This window comes from Tauraco erythrolophus, chromosome 11, assembly GCF_009769465.1.
Source record: "Tauraco erythrolophus isolate bTauEry1 chromosome 11, bTauEry1.pri, whole genome shotgun sequence".
In the NCBI taxonomy this organism is placed as follows: Eukaryota; Metazoa; Chordata; class Aves; order Musophagiformes; family Musophagidae; genus Tauraco; species Tauraco erythrolophus.
In genome coordinates, this window is record NC_141475.1 from 12,853,998 (window position 1) to 12,870,685 (window position 16,688).

Here is a 16,688-nt window from a genome sequence, read left to right on the forward strand (position 1 = left end):
GTTTCTTGTATCTTTCCCCTCATTTCCCTACAGTTCTCAGATGCCTAGAGAAGCAAACATTACTGTGAATTAGTACATGCCTTCTAAACATATTTAGTTAGTCTACTCTTGTCCCTGTCAAAACGCTTTTTCTGAAATGGAGTCCGAAAAACACTCACTATAACCACACTTTTTACAAAGGGAAGAGAGGGCCTGCCCAGAACTTTCAGGAGCTTGAATGGATGTCAGTCACAGATACTATGCCCTGCCTGCTGCACTGGTGTTCCAGCGCTGCTGCCAGGGTCCTCTGCCTCACAGCTTTGTGTCACTTCCTTCACAGGGGTTTCTTGGCACAGCAGGAAAGGGTTAAGGAAGAAGTTTCAGAACATTGTAACACTTTACTGGTTTCGTAAGATTTCAGACCTCAAATGCTTTTCTAGACTCGGCCAGGTCATGTAGAAGAAAGTAAAAGGAAACCAAAATTCAAGGCTGAAGAGAAATACTAATTCTTTTTAGAAAGCTCTTCTGAACTATGAGTAGAAAAAGTTGAAAGAACCACTTTACATTGTATCAGTATAAAACAACTTTAATGTCAGATTTTCTAATCTACAGTAAGCTGAATGAGAAAAACCTTCACAAAAATATACAGTACTTCGTAAAGTTAGAGTGCATTCTCTTTCAACATGGTGAAAGTTTTTCATATAGTCAGAGTAACAAACTTGCAGAGACTTGCAGAGTCTAATTTTTAAGCAGTTCCTACACACTGCCTTCTATATGTATACAACATCAATACACTTGCAGATGTGTAAGGTAACATACTTGCAAGTGTATTGTATTTTACACAGATTTTGTATTGATAAGAAGACTGTTCTGCTGCTTACAATCACAAACGAACAGAAGTAACCAGTTAACACTGATTAATTAATACCTTCTCAAGAACATTATAGCTACATCACTTGTAAATGGCATTGTTCCAAAGTGAACAAATTTCACATATATGGAGCCCAGCCCATATACATCTGGCAGAGCAGGTTGTCATCACTCGCTTCTTGAATAAGGTAATGAACATGCCCTTCAATAGATAAGGGTAATCCTTTTATTCTGTTTCTAGTCTTAATGACACCTTGCAGCCGCTGTTCTATATCAAGGACATGGGTTTTGGCCTGGAAATAAAGAAAAAGAAAAAAAAAAAGTAATATTGCTACTAGTCATGAACTTCCACTTCTTAAAATAAAGAAGTATTTATTAGGATGTATTTGAAATCTGTATGCTAATTTAATACAAACCCCAGATGTCTACACCAGTTACTTTGAAAATAAAGGATATTCACTTTTTAGAATACCTCTTGAAATAGATATATTATTGCTCAAGTTATAACTTTTGCCTTACATTTTTACAGATAAAATTTACCAGAGAAGACTGAAAAAGCTATGCAAGTGTATTTGAAAACATTAGAATGCTTTATTTCATACAATTACTTTCCAATAAATGCAAAACTTTCCCAGCCTTTTTCTTGGAATTTTGGATAAAGTTAAAGAAGATACCTAGTCTGGAAAATTTAGGTCAAAATTATGAGCAACTGAAAATGAAGAAGTCTAGCACTGGGTTGTGCTGTGTAACTCAAAACGAGCTGTTGTGCTCAGCTAGTTTACGCCACTCGAATAGCTAGTTCACGCCAATTACAGTCGCACGCTTTCTTCTAAACCTCAAGCATAACATTGGCACCTATCCAGAAAAAAGTTAACATCTACAGCTATGTGAGTGGTCCTGGAACTGTAAGAAAGGTTATGTAGACACAGCCTGGTTAGTCATTGCTTGAAGACCAGGAGATCTCCTGTCCTCAAATAGCTCAGTTAAGTTCTTTATTGTAATATAGATGTAGTTTGTCCTTATCTTAGTTGCCGTGTTTATCACTGTTTCCTAAGTTTTATCTGCTGTTACACAAATTTATTTTCACTAAACATTCCTTTTAAAGCAAAAAGTGACAAATCAGAATTTTTGCAAAGGGGAAAGAGAATAAATATTACAGGTAGTGCAAGCTATATTTTGGATGAACAATATAGTATTTATCAGCAGCTACAAAAGAAACAGTACATATGAAATCCTAATTTTAACCAAGTATTCCTTGACGTGTAACAAGGCATGTATTTATTAAATAATAAACATCCACTCATGAAAAGCACAAAAATACACATGGAAAGGACTCCAGATGTTACCATCACTGTAAATCTGGAGGACTCAAACAGTCAGACTCAACAGTCAGAGTGAGGAGTAACAAGAGCCTCACCTCTCCTATTGCTTCTGTCGATGTTGTCCTTGATTTAGTAACAATAATAAGAGAATTATAGGCCCTATTTCGCTTGGTTCTTTAGTAGATAAGTTACATTTTCTATCAATAAGAATAGTTTCTTTATGGATAAAAATGATGAACACGAAGTAATCAAGAAGAAACAATCAGAGGAATTTTTAAATGAAAGAAAAAACAAGACAGTTAAGGTTTCAATTAGAAAATATATAACAACTTGTAACCATAATGGATATTTGAATACCTTATGCTATACTTGTTTTAAACTAACCTTTTCATTGACAACTTCTCCAGTTTCGTTCACCTGTGCTCTTGTATTCCCCTTAACAGGTTTACTCCATTCCACAAGAGGATCATGGAGAAAAGTCTTTAAAACACTAAATAAATCAAAAATAATAAAAAGGATAAGGTACATATAATACATTTAATTTTCAAAACAACACTGAAAGGAGTCTGAAGTTAGCACTTTATATTTATATTGCTTTATTTTCAACTGGATGTCGTAGTATGACTGAGCTGCATGATAGGCATATGCTGGAACTGGCATACTCACCAGCAGTTACTGTTTCAGATGTTTAGACTACAGACAGCTTTTTCAGAGATTGCAGCAAAAACAGTTGCCCTACCTCATTAGAGGCTCCCTTTGATCACGCATAAGCCTCATTGTGACTTCACAAGCTCTTCGAAAGAGACCTTCTGTTCCCATGGGACCCATTCCATTAACCATGTTGTGAGTGAGACGAAAAGGTACAATTTCCGGAACTTCAAAAGTTTCTCCCTTTACATTGATAAAAAAAAAGTATGCCCTAAGCGTTTTAAACATTTTTAAAGGGTAACGTTTGCATTATTTTAGTTTTTTTTCCCCCATCCTTGTCTGTGGCAGTTTCCTAGCTGACAAGAGATATTTGCTCCAATCATGGTCCTTCTCAGCTGCTAAAGGGAAACTACAGTGAATAAAGGATACCAATGACCAAATAATCTCTCTTTTTCTCTGTTTTAATACACTAATACAGGACATAAAATTTTGTTCTAAATATATATTGCTGCTCTGTAGTCGCATGCAAAATGCTAACTTTCCTTTCACAATATGAAAGTTAGCTTAAAAACATTATTTTTTTTTTTTAAGGATTACGCAGGACAATTTAGGCTTACTAAAAAGAAAGCAGGAGAAATAAACTAACAGTATTCCTGCCTCACTTCCCTGAACTTAAAAGGGCACACAAAAAGCATCCTTCAACAGAAACACAAAATCTCCACTCTGGTCACAATTTCTACTTGTTTATTTTTACAGAACCATTGGAATTTTTGTGCTGAATTTGTGTGAAACTCTTCATAACAACAGAATTCTGAATGTAGTAATTACAGCTTTGTTTGGACAGTAATAGTGGAGAGAAGAGAGTCACAAAGTACAAACACTCTAAAATTTGGGCTACTTCATTATATCCACATCAGCTCATCTGATACTGGCTAAATCAAAAAGCTGGCTTTTCATGAATGCAGTTTACAGAACAACCACAGACTCTTCACAAATCCCAGACTGTTTGTTTGGTATAAATAAGAAACAAAGTGAGAGAGATAACACAACAGATATGATGAAGTAAAAAAAGTAGAAAACAAACAAGACAGAAATTTGTAACTTATACGCACATAAAAGAAAGAGCAAGTTCAGCAAGTGGCATTTCTCACCTTATTGAAAAGGCAGTTGAAGTCCACATGCACACATTCACCAGTCAAAGAATCAAACAGGATGTTTTCACCATGACGGTCTCCTAGACCAAGTATGTAACCTACCATTGACATAACTGCAACAGAACGACAATAGGCTGACCTACTGTTGTACCTGCAGAAGTATAAATCAAATATGTCTAAGTCGCTTCCTGAGGTTATTCATCTTTACTCCGTAGTATCATTAATGTTAGTGAAATACACAAAGTAGATATTCTTGAGCTAGCCCGATCCCAGTCACTCACCATGAAGTAGGATCAGGAAACGTTCTAAGAAACCATTCATGAAAGAGAGGAGGATGACGAGGCAGAAGGACTTCTTTGAACATTTTCAGCTTTTCGGACAAAGGTGCTGACTTTGGAAGCATATGCTGACGCAATTCTTTTCCAGTCATATAGATACCTGTAATAGACCTCCTCAATTAGGCAAAAGAAATCCTCAAATATGAACCCTATATGGACCTACAATATGGTATTTTAAAGAAGATAAACATCTCCATAAAGTTGAAATAAATGGACAAATGGAAAATAATCCACAGAATATCTTGGTGGTGGGGTACTGGAAAGTAAATAAAGAAATCATAACGCTAACTGAAAGAGAAGACCTGGCAAACAAGCCACCATGGGGTGGAGTGTGAGGAAATACACATACACAAAAAAAACCCACAAAAAACAAACCATACCCTCACAAAGCCATTCAGTATATTCAGCTGAGATGTTTGGAGTTCCAAACTCCCAGATGTCTGCATACATCCAGATAATGTGCGAAATTTTCCCCCGAAATTTTACTGCACTGACCAGAAAGTTGCTTTGTTAACAAAAACCTAAAAACTAAATTTTATCTTTTCCCTTGGAAGTTGCTGTACCCTCAACCTTGATTCAATTATAAATTATCTTTTTTATCTCACACAAGTCTAACAGAAATGAAAAACAACAGATCAAATTTAAAGAAAAAATCTTCAGTCTTGTCTTTTATTCAGTGCTGCACATACATTCCCTTGCTGCTGGCACTGCTGATGAAATGATTTACAACACTCTATAAAAGAATGTATTAAGATGATTGTGTTATCAGTTCTCATGAGGAACTTGTTTATTGCAAGCACCAACTCTCTTCCATTTCAGACAAAAAGTCTACCACAAATACGAAGAATAATGCATTGCAAATAGTTAAAAATACATGTGACTGCATATTCCTAGAGTTTAGTCTAATCCTTGCTGTTTGTCTCATTTACTAATAAAGGTCCAAGCCCTTTAAAAAAAAAAAAAAAATATCATTATGATCAAACACATTTCTTTACCTTTCTCCTTATAAAGTTTTATCAGGATATTTCTTAAACCAGCAGTATTGTTCACCCATTCAATTATGCCACATTCATCATTTAATGGAATAACTGCGTAGGTTCGAATATGGAGTTCTCGCCTACGTGACTCCGCATCTTTTCTTAAGCACTATTCACCAAAGAAAAATGAGATTAACATAGATAGGATCAAAACATACCAATAACATTAACCATTCTGTATACATATATCTCTATATATCTATTTTCCAGTCACACAATCTAGAATCTAAAATTCTGAGCTTCACTGTCTGTAGTAGGTCAAATGCAAGAAAAATGCTCACCTGTTCTCCAAAGTAAATTAAAAAAGAGGATTTTGCAATAAAATAGTCGAACTGCATAACTTGTACATGGCTTGAATACCTTAAAAGCGGTATTTGAAATAAGTGATTTAGCGTTTCAGAGATGCTATCATTTGTTTAACCCAATGGAAAACATGTACCTTAACTGTAAGCATATCGCTGAGAAGCAAAATGTTACTAAAATAAAAAGTATGGCAACATTTTTAGTGTGAAAAGATGGATTTACCTGTTTTTTTATTAAAAATATTAGAAAATACTGAATAAGAAATATGAAATATAACAGCAGAAAGTTTGCAGTTATTTACTGTAAATAACCTTTCTTGTATATTTTTGCTGGAATAAGCAATAGTTTTGCCAAGATGTTATATTTTGTTATTGTTTTCACAACTCTAAGAAATTACGTTATCAATTGCTATTGATTTCCACTGAAATGAGATATTTTGCAACAGTTTACTTTTCTTCCAGTAAGCTTTATCTCCAGGTAAGTTGGGGATTTTTTGTTAAATAGTTCAGCATTTTGTTCTGCTCAATAAGTATAAAACATCTGATCGTCTAACTCATCAAACCTTATTAATAAGGGAGTTGAATTCCATGAGCCGACAGTCCTTTCTTAGATCATCCTTTGGCTTACACATCATAATGTAAGATTTCCCATCTGAGCCTTTTAAGGTGATTTTTTTTGGCTTTTGAAGTGAGGCAAGAATTTCCACCTAAGGAAAAAATTAAATTCTTTATTAACATCTGTATCAGATCATAGAAAGTAAAGTGTCTAACTGTAATAAACCACTGCAACTGATCACGTTAGCACTTCCACGGTGCTACAGCGTATTATCCTCAGGCCAAAATTTTATGTAAGTACGAGGAGGCCACATCTGTCTCAGGCTGTTATGACAGAAGCCACTCAGTTTCCATGAAAGTAATTACTAAGTTTCCTACTCAATCCTCCATTTCTAGGGAACTAAGATATATTTGCAGCTACATTTGTTTAACATGAAGTTTAAAATGAGGTGCCAAGTAGAGCCTTACCGTATCATCAAAGCCTGCAATGTAGGCCCAGCATCCAGGAAAAGGGTCATGGTTAGCATGCGTGCCAGGAATGGAAGGAAGAGTTGGTATCATTACAGATTGTAAGGGAATGAGAATTTCACTAAATGTGTGCTCTTCTACTAATCTCTTAAGTGTTTTGAAATGAATATTCATGCTTAACGTTGAGCTGTTTCCATCAACCTTGAAAAAAAAATCAATAGTTAACAATAAACACTTAAAATATTACTGCTATTTCATATTAACTAATGAATACAATAGACTAACAAATGCTTATAGTAATAAGAAAATTGGCAAATGACATTTCAAATTAAATGAGAGTGGTAAAAAGTAAATATACATGCCTTTATGGCACATGTATTTTTCACTCTGAATGCAAATACAGAATAATTAAAGAATTTATTTAGTTTTACCTTTATTATCAAGTTCATTTGTTCATGAAAACACAACCAGCCTATTTTCATAATAAAACTCTGTGAAAGTTACTGGGCAAGAATCACACATGAAAGCACATGACAATGTAAAGCCCATGCACTCTGGAATGTACCATAATGTACTGAAATATTCTGCAATGTGCTCTATATAGAGCTACTTTCTACATTTTTTTTTTTAAATATTTTTATTAAGTTAAAAAAAAAGTCTTTTAGAAGTTAGTGTAGTTTCTGTTGAATTGCAGTAATGTAATGAATCGGCTAATGAAAGCCACAGGAAGGAGCTTTTGTATAACAGTTTTGAATAATTCCATTACATGTATGAATTTGTTTATTTTTGTAAGTACCGGTTTGTTGCATAGTTCTAATAGCTTATCTGTAAGACGTGTTGCATCTCCAATAAATTTTCCTAAAGATTCCTTCATGTGAATAGCTTTGTTTAGAATTTCCTTACATCTATTGACACGCATAGGGTACGAGGACTGAAAAAAGAGGAAAGTTAAAATTTATTAAACAAGTCATATCAATTAAAGAATCCTAAAAAAAAATCCCCCAAAAACTCCACAGTAATTAATACATCCTTTTCACTACTTATTGCTTGTCATGTTTAATATGTGGAGAAGGATGTTCTCCAACTGAAATTTGGTACCTGAACAAGTACTACAGTGGTACGGTTGGCCCGTGTGCAATAGTGTGGGGTATTACTTTCTGAAATTATTCTTGGGAGTTCCACAACATAAAGGCCAATATTCAAGAATATACCAGTGTATCCTCAATGTCATTTCAGCATCCTTAAAGAAACAGCATGCACCGTGCTTTCCAATTGTCTTTGGAATGACCTTACTATCAGGTAAGTACTAGGACTAAGTGGTACATCTATCTCACGTTGATCAAGGCACAGAGTTGCTTGTCTGATTGTAAAACTGGAAGCACTATTACAATTACTAAACCCAACAAAATCTGTTGTCCCTGACTACTCAATTCATCAGCTATTTTATTCAAAATTCCTTTCCTAATACATCATACAAGTCAGGATGCATGTTAGCATTCTAATTTGGAACATTTCAACTGTAATATCTGAACTTTAGACTGCAATAAAATCTTTTGCAGTGATAGCACTGATATCCTGTTCCATAACACTATCACAGCAATGGAAACGCTCAATTCCTCTTTATCATCTCAAAGTAGAACAGGTGATATTCACATTTCTCTCTGATGAACACAGTTTTACAAACTTAATAATGGTACAGCTATACTTATCAAGGTACCTTGGACACAGCGGTCATCATCCACATTGCTTGCTGTGGATAGGCTAAAAACACTTTAGCAACAATCACCATCAAAACTGCAAAGACTTCATCATGAGAATGGCAGATTCGGGAGATTAACTGAGAAAAAGCTGTCAGAAACTGGTAAGGTGCCAGGTGATTTGTGTGCTCTGCAATCACCTTATTTATTTTAGCTAAATCGTTTTTCATTTGGACGCGTTCTGAACGACTAGCTGAAAAACACAAGAGGACAAGATTATGTTCCTTTTTCCCCCCAATAGAAATGTAAAGTCATTTAAATCAAGCCTACAGAAACATACTTTGTTGGTAATTTTCATACACAAAAAAATTCAAGGAAAAGGTCCTACTGTAAATTTCTTTTTAATATAGCATACAATGACTTAATACATATGCTATTTAGTTAACCAGAAGAACAAGAAATAAACAAGCACAGACAACAGGAACATGGAACAGACAATATTCAAAAAGCTCTCCTTACACTCTTAAAATAAAACATCTATTACTCCTTTGAAGCGATGCAATGGCATAGAACAAAACCAAAAAAACTCCATGCATTTTCCCCAGTAAAAAGATTCTAACATTCTTTAGTGGGGAGGAAACAAAGAAAGTCTTTATAAGGGATGAAATTAGCACATCTGCTGCTATCTCCACCCTGCACCTGAGGACCCAGCATGAGTTGCACGTCAACAACAGATAAAATAGCATCTGATGTGCCTGTAGCCAAATGCAGTTGACCTAAGTGTACAGAACCAGGCCAAGATCAAAGGAGCCACAACTGTCTGTTTCACTCCAGAAACTCCATTCCACAGGCAATGTTTGCAATTTTCGTTTGTACAAAAATTTCCCACCCAAAACACACCTATGGTAGTAGTTTCACATGCCTTCATGCTGCCCACAGGATTCTTCCTCCCTTGCCCCGCTTTAGATTTACATAAGACTTGTTCAAAAACTGGAACCAAGGCCAACTGGAAAAAAGTCCCAAAGCCTAAAACTTTACTGTAGCAAGTGTATACAAAACCACTACTCATGAGGCAAATTACAAGAGGTGACAGGTGACATGCAAGGATTTTCCCTAAATCTGTTTATCAACTTAAGTTACCTGAGGAACAATGCTATCACATGATATATTTGAAAAAAAAAAAATGGAGGGTTTAATTAATATAATTAATATCTCTCCTGTATATTAATATCCTGTAATTTTAAAGAATACTAGTACTTTCTGGTTTCCATATAATCTCAGGCAATAAGTCTAATCAAAGAACTGTAAATATACTTCACTGCTCTTTCAATGATGTATTTAAAAGTATGACACAGGAAGCATGTACTGGAAAAAAATGTTCTACCTTTATCACATTCATACGCTTTTGCTCCGAAGTCCAGCCATAAAGACAACATTCTTGGCATTGACTGATAGATGAACTGATTTCCATACTGTAGAGACCTGTGATTACAAGTTTAATATCACAACATGTTAATGGATATATATTAGAAGCATTACAAACTTTACATCCTTAATTGTTTCATATTCCATTCTGGACTTTAGAAATTTACCTTCGGCGTTTTAATGCATCTGCACCAACTAAAAGCTTACTAATATACAAAGGTTTTTGTTTTATTAATCAAAACATCAGATTAAACAATTAACTGTCTTACACAAGACAGACGACAATTGCACAGTCAGAAGGCAGAAGTAAAATTAATTAGGTAAGAAAACAAAAGGAAGCATGCAGTATTTTCTTTTACAATACTACATGAAAATTTGAGTCACAGTCTAAATTGTTGAAAGACAACATATTCCTATAAAATGTATAATTGTCATCCTTCTATAGAAACTAAGCAAAGTTCCCCTAGGGTCTAACCTCCCAAAATGATGAACTATGTATCGAATCAGATCTCCTTGTTTTTCTATCTTGTTGTCAGTTACCATCGGCATTAATTTATCGTAATATTTAGCAAGATAAAAATGTCCATCTTCCCATTCTGGCAAGAAAATCGTAACATCCTGCAACAAAATCAAAAAGAGATAATTACTTTTGAGAGGACACTAAATTTAAAATAAAAAAAAACAAAACAGTAATTAAAAAACTATTTTCAAGCAACAAGAATCTTGTATTAGTTACCTTTATGCATAAAAGGTAAAAACTGTGACTTTTTAACTCCAAAATTTTAATTTTGACCCAAGATAAACGCCTGTACAAACTCCAAGTCTGTTCTCAAAATACCTTTTAGATTTGGAGACAGCAAGATAATTTAAGACAGGACGATATAGGATTCCTCAACTAGGAAAGATTATAGTTTCATTAAAAATATTATAATCAAGTTCCTGATCCTGACAAACTCAATACTAGGTTTCTTCTAGTTTTTTGAAAGGTGAAACAGCAGGATGTTATTCACATTTCTGTTTTCCCTCTAAACACATGATGTTTAAAAAAAACCCCAAAAATTATGTGCCATATATTAGAAAAGAAATAACTTAGCAAGTGGCACGTTCATTCTCTAGTAACACTGGCTTGTTTCCAGTGTCCATATTTAGACAGTAGAGAATTCTAAGCATTAGTATTTTAATATAATCCATTGAAACTTCATTAGTTTCCATTATTTCAACCTCCATTTGATTTCATAGTTGATTTCTCTAAATGACTGTCACAGAAGTATTTTAATTAGTAAGACAGCAATAAACATTAACAGTATCAAATGCCAAAACTTGAGTAGGAGACACACTGCTTTTAAGAAGTCTAAAGATCTGTATCTACTACTGGTTTAGTACACAATCATTAATGTCAAAACGGTATTTCACTGGCATAGCAAGATGAAGCAGTGTAGTGCTGTGTCGTTGAAGAAAAAATACCAGTGGCCTCTTTTCCTGGTTCTTCAGAGCTAGGAAGCATATTTAAAGCACAGTTATAAGCCACCACCAGAGAGAGACGTAACACTGAAGAGTAGCACAGTGTGTCATCAAGTTTTCTCACTGTCTATTTACAGTAGCCCGCATTTTAGAGAGGTATTCTAATTTGTGCATGCACAAGTAAAAAGCCATGCTCCTGTAATTTGTTTTGTACTTTCAAAGAGTTATATCAGGTATTTTTAGCCTCCACTGTTGGGAACTGTAGACTTCCCTGTATTGACGTGTTACATTAAAGCTACTTCAGATAGTTAAATCTTTACAAGAAGAACTACTTCCCTCCTACACATTGATACACCATTTAATCCCATTGTTATTATCCTTGATTGACATCATCAGGAATGTAACAATAGCTTACTTAAGGGATATATTATTACTATTCTTAATCAAAACTACTGTCTTGTTAACACTAGTATATCAAATTTACCTTATACTTTTTCATAACTGCATTGCTTTCAAAGTTAGCAGTTTCTTCCATAAATCTGCCCACTAGCAGCATTGCCCGACCATGGATGAGCTGATTTTTGGTACTGCACGGTGCTTTATTTTCAGGGAAACATAACTCTACCCCCTTCTGGAGAACAATGAGTGCTTGATGAACCTCACCCTAAGGGAAAGAGGGAAACATTTTATATACTTTGAATAAGAGAGATGTAAAACTTCCATCTCACAGTTATTAAGGCAAAGCTATGTCCCTGAGTGTGTTCTAGATCATTCTGGCTGTGGTAACTGAACATCACTGACTTCAAATGCTTCTTACATTCTCATGTTATCTCAGCATTGTTGTACTTTTAGGTTTACCACAATAACTGCTCCCATGTTTGCTGCCTACTTCTATTAGTAAAAAGGAAACAAAATAAGAAAAGGCGTGCTATTAAGACAATTTAAATTTGCCTTGGCTGCTTTGACAGAGGCAGGTAATCCACCAGTTTTATACATAGCTGCCAGAAAAGTCAATGGACACAGAAAAAGGCTGGCTGGCAGTTGGAGGTAGACTTCTCATAGCTCAACTGCAATCAGAATGTGTTGATAGTCGCAGTTTAGTTATATTTAGTTTTATGTATACTGATTGTGTGCCATTTTTTCTTGAAGATAACTAAAAATTATTTTCTTGCATGTAAGAACACAAGTTCCATTTTTATTTTCTTTACCTTGGACCAGAGCCACTTTGCTCTTTCTATATAAAGTTCCGAGAGCGTCGATTCCCCAGCGTTCAGAAGAGCATTATAGGCAGTCTGGTGATGACCAGCTTTTCTCGCCACTCTAGCACTCTGGAGCCAACACTGACCAACAAGCTCACTGTAATCCTGGCTGCAGAGATATTTTTACAGAAAATGAAAAATTTCAGTCATGAATGCTACTTTATAATCTGAAATAAATATCATGATGTGTTAAAACACAAATAAAATTGCTCAATCAGCTATATACTGCATAACGATCATTTAAAAGTATTTGTCATACGTTTTTTCACCTTTTTTCCATTTTGACCCGGAAACAAATACTCTTTCCCTGTTTCTCCTTATCTTTCCTTTCTTTTCCTTATTCTCCCTTATCTTCCCTATATTCTATTCTCTTTCTCTTCTATTTTGAAGGTACGTAACATTAGAGAGAATTGCTTTCATCTACAATATAAACTTCCACAGAGTTTTATCGTCTCTTTTCTGACACACATATGTAAAACCAGAATATTACAGAGAATACAATGTAGACAAACAAGAAATAGTCTTGTTCTCACCTTTTACTGAGACTAAGCAGAGCCCTTCTCAGTGCTAAAATGGGTTCTTTTGCTCTGTAAGAGTTTTGGGCCATTTCAATACGAGCACACCAATTCAGGGAATCTCTACCATGGTCACCATCTGGTTGCTGAAACACTGGTCCAATACTATGTTCCAACTCACACAGCATGTGCAACCTGTGTTAGCAAAATAAAGGAAAAAAAAACGTTGAAAATTGGTTGCTGTTTGAGATACACGCAAGTTTTACACAGCTTTTGTGATTTTCTTTCTACAAGCTGGCCACATAAGTAATTTCAAACAGTAGGACTTCTTTTAAAAGCAAAATGCAGCAAAACAAAACACATAAAATCAAGGATTTGTAAACTGATTAGTTATTTTCTCCCTATTCATTTGCCAAGCTGCTGAGTGCAGAGACCATGAAGATCACCTGGAGAGGAAGCCCATCTTTAGAAAGAGTATTTCTATCCATTACTTTTAGCAATAATTCTTCAAAAAGCCTGGTATTTTCAACAAATACCATTTTAGAGGCAATATACTATTTATTACTTAAACACCTCCTTTACAATACAGTTAGTCCATTGATTTAAAAACACCATTATTATTAGCTGTCACTGTAAAGCTAAAAAAGCTGAGAGCTTGTAAACCCCTAAGTCCTCATTGGCAGAATCTAAGTGTAGTGGGTGTATCTGACAGAGAAACAGTGACTGAAGGCTTCCAAGAGGCGCAGATTAACAGCTAAATCGAACTATTTTGAAACACTTATTTCTCAATATTCAGACTCCTTTCCTAAATAAAATGACACTGAAAAAATTACCAACTCAAAATAGAAGAAGTAATTAAGAAATACATAGTTCAACCAGTTAGTTTGCAATATCTTGCCATAAGGATGCATTTACAGTGCAGAGGAAGTATTACTCGCTTGTTAGTCTGCTACAGCCAACTTCAAATTTTTTTAAAAAAGAAAAGTAAAACTACAAAGGGATGGGGTTTCAATTTTTACTGCTTTTTGTTGATAAAAGAAGGGAGTGCTTTTAAGCCACCATACAGATTAAAAGCAATGCTCTTCAATTAATGGAATTACTGGCCTATATGTACTACTTCGAGCATGGAATTAAATTGTCGATTTTTATTATCTGATGTTTACATAAGCTTGCTTGCTGATTTTGAAAGACTACACACAACAGTTTTATGTGAATATTTTTCATGGAAGATAAATATAAATTCTCAGTTAATCACAGATTTCCAGTTGGGTAAGTATTAAAAAGAAAAGGTGACAGAAAATGCATGTCAGTACTATTTATTGTGGAAATGGAAAATTCTTGCTGCTGCATACTTAATTACGCGATTTCTGGATTTGAAAAGAGTGACAGGAGAATCAGAAACCTGATAATGTGTTCATATCCACGCTGATAGGATCCTCTTTCAAAGCTTGCTGCTGAAAGGGGTACAATCTGTTCTGCTCGAACAACCTTGAGTGTTTCATAAAAAGCTGCTTCATTTTTCTTCTTGGCAGATAATAATAAATGTCCTAGTCTGACACTCCAAGTTGTGGACTTCAGATCTTTGGGGAGAAAAAAAGCCTCTCAAACTCTATTTCTTTAAGCAGCTCAATCTGAAAACGCTCATTTGTCTTAACATACTACTGGAAAAATAAGTTATTCTCAGAACTTTTGAATCGAATTTTAGAAATCGTGCATAATTCCACCTCACAATCCTCCCCCCTAAACCAATACAGAAGAAATTTGGCCTTACACTCACTTGAAACTTCTACTTAAAGACCAGACAATTTACAATAAAACATATTTACAAGACTAAAAAATTACAATAACTGCCCCTTGATTCAAGATGATTAGACTAAAACATATGATTGTTCAGAAATGCAAGGAAGTATTCATATTTTGATACCATGATAACTTACCTGAAGCCAAATAATTTTCCAGTAAATCCCATTGTGACAGTTTCCAGGCCGCTTCCACTCTGTAAGTGTTCAGTTCAGAAATCCATTCAGATCTATTAAAAGAAAATGAAGGCAATAAAAACTTGTGCTGAACTCAATTTCCCTCCTCAGTATGTCAGTTCTACATTATAGTAGCAAATATTCTTTATGTAAAACTTATCTTACTTGAAGTAAGGTAAACTTGCTTCTAATAAAATTCAGTAAAACCAAAGGATGTGCACTGATAAAAAATAATAGCTGTACAACACAATCGCACAAATTCAATTTCCAAGTAGTGTATTTAACTTCTATGGTACATTTTAAAAATTACCATTTTCCAATCCATTTATCTTATTAGGCTACACAGTAGCTATGGAACAAGTAACATGCAAGACAATAAATAAAAAATGCTATTTAACAAATTAAAGCATGTATCAGCACTTTAACACAGTGCAGACAAGAAGTACTAACATTTTGGGAAGTCTTGAAATTAATTTCAGACAGACAAAGCACTTAAAGTTTTCTAGCTTTGCGTTGCTAACTGGATATGCTTGATGAGCCTCCAATGCTTCATAATGCAACAAAACAGCTACTGAAACAGAGGTGTGACACAAGAGCTTCATATTCCTCAACTAGACATTGTATTAGATGCTTACAGTACCTGTTCGCAAGCACTCCATTGACCTGAGTAATTACAGTAGATAACTGACCGAGGCCTAACATGGACTTCACTACACCATGGTAATGAATAATCTAGAAATAGAGAAAAAACAAACAAACACACACACCCCAAACGAAAAAAGCACACATATACATTCACGAAATTCATGGCAGTCTAAAGGAGGAAGTATGTCCATTTGGATGCTTTTACAATATTAAAAGGAATAACCAATTGCACCATAAGCTAAATGAACATCCAAAATTTAAAAAAAAAAAAACAACAAACTATAGGTAATTTTTGTAATGCATCTCAGCACAAATGTAGTTTGATATTAATTTATTAACAACCATTTCAGAGCTGTGAATAAAATTTGATTTAAAGAAACAAACAACCAACAAGAAGGAAAAAGTCACAAGAAATAACCCCCAAATCCAAAGCAATTTCACTCTTCATAAAAACGTTTTCCATACTCTGGGAATGAAGCAGGGCCATCAAAACATTCTGTTTACTATACCTTTATCAGCTGTGCTAGATAACCTCTGCTTCATAGGAAAGTGCGAGAAACTATAGGGATATCCTAGCCTGGGAAGCTTTTTATCAATCTCCATTAGAAAAGTATTTCAAATACAGAAAGGGTAACACATGTCTTCAACTTTATTTTTGCATTTATCATCACATCTGGATAATCTCTTTGGCATATGAAAAGCATGATGGTTTTCCAGTACTGCTCAGCTTTACAGTACCTTATATATTCCAAATAAAGGAAGGGAAAGGGAAATAGAAGACAAATAATTTTAAGTCTTCTTTAATCATTTTCCAATTGCTGTTATATTATGAACATTTTCCCTGGAAGTCAATAATCAAAAATAGTAAATCAGAAATTGCTTTGAATAAAACCTGAGGTAACTTGCTTTGTTTTCTTGGCATGTACCAGTACTGACTGATACTTAATTAATCCACTTCCAGGTCTTCCCAAGCAAAGACTGAGCTTTAATTGGTAAGCTGTCCTAGCAAAATCCTGGACATAAGCATCCAACTATTA

The 16,688-nt window shown here is 34.6% G+C and overlaps 1 protein-coding gene across 2 annotated transcripts in view; it reads right to left on the reverse strand.

The window, feature by feature from the left end:
• Positions 1–921: 921 nt before the first annotated feature.
• ATR (ATR checkpoint kinase) overlaps positions 922–16,688 on the reverse strand; it is a 43,293-nt gene continuing 27,526 nt past the window's right edge. For both annotated transcript variants that reach the window (XM_086618763.1, XM_086618764.1), the window contains 18 exons: positions 15,647–15,738; positions 14,968–15,059; positions 14,433–14,610; positions 13,049–13,225; positions 12,465–12,624; positions 11,741–11,920; positions 10,271–10,413; positions 9,755–9,852; positions 8,391–8,623; positions 7,470–7,604; positions 6,674–6,874; positions 6,214–6,357; positions 5,307–5,457; positions 4,255–4,411; positions 3,971–4,124; positions 2,911–3,062; positions 2,556–2,661; positions 922–1,142 (listed from right to left, as the gene is read on the reverse strand). In XM_086618763.1, the coding sequence (XP_086474889.1) occupies positions 969–1,142; positions 2,556–2,661; positions 2,911–3,062; positions 3,971–4,124; positions 4,255–4,411; positions 5,307–5,457; positions 6,214–6,357; positions 6,674–6,874; positions 7,470–7,604; positions 8,391–8,623; positions 9,755–9,852; positions 10,271–10,413; positions 11,741–11,920; positions 12,465–12,624; positions 13,049–13,225; positions 14,433–14,610; positions 14,968–15,059; positions 15,647–15,738 (2,727 nt within the window). In that variant the 3' untranslated portion in view covers positions 922–968. The remainder of the gene's footprint in view (positions 1,143–2,555; positions 2,662–2,910; positions 3,063–3,970; positions 4,125–4,254; positions 4,412–5,306; positions 5,458–6,213; positions 6,358–6,673; positions 6,875–7,469; positions 7,605–8,390; positions 8,624–9,754; positions 9,853–10,270; positions 10,414–11,740; positions 11,921–12,464; positions 12,625–13,048; positions 13,226–14,432; positions 14,611–14,967; positions 15,060–15,646; positions 15,739–16,688) is intronic.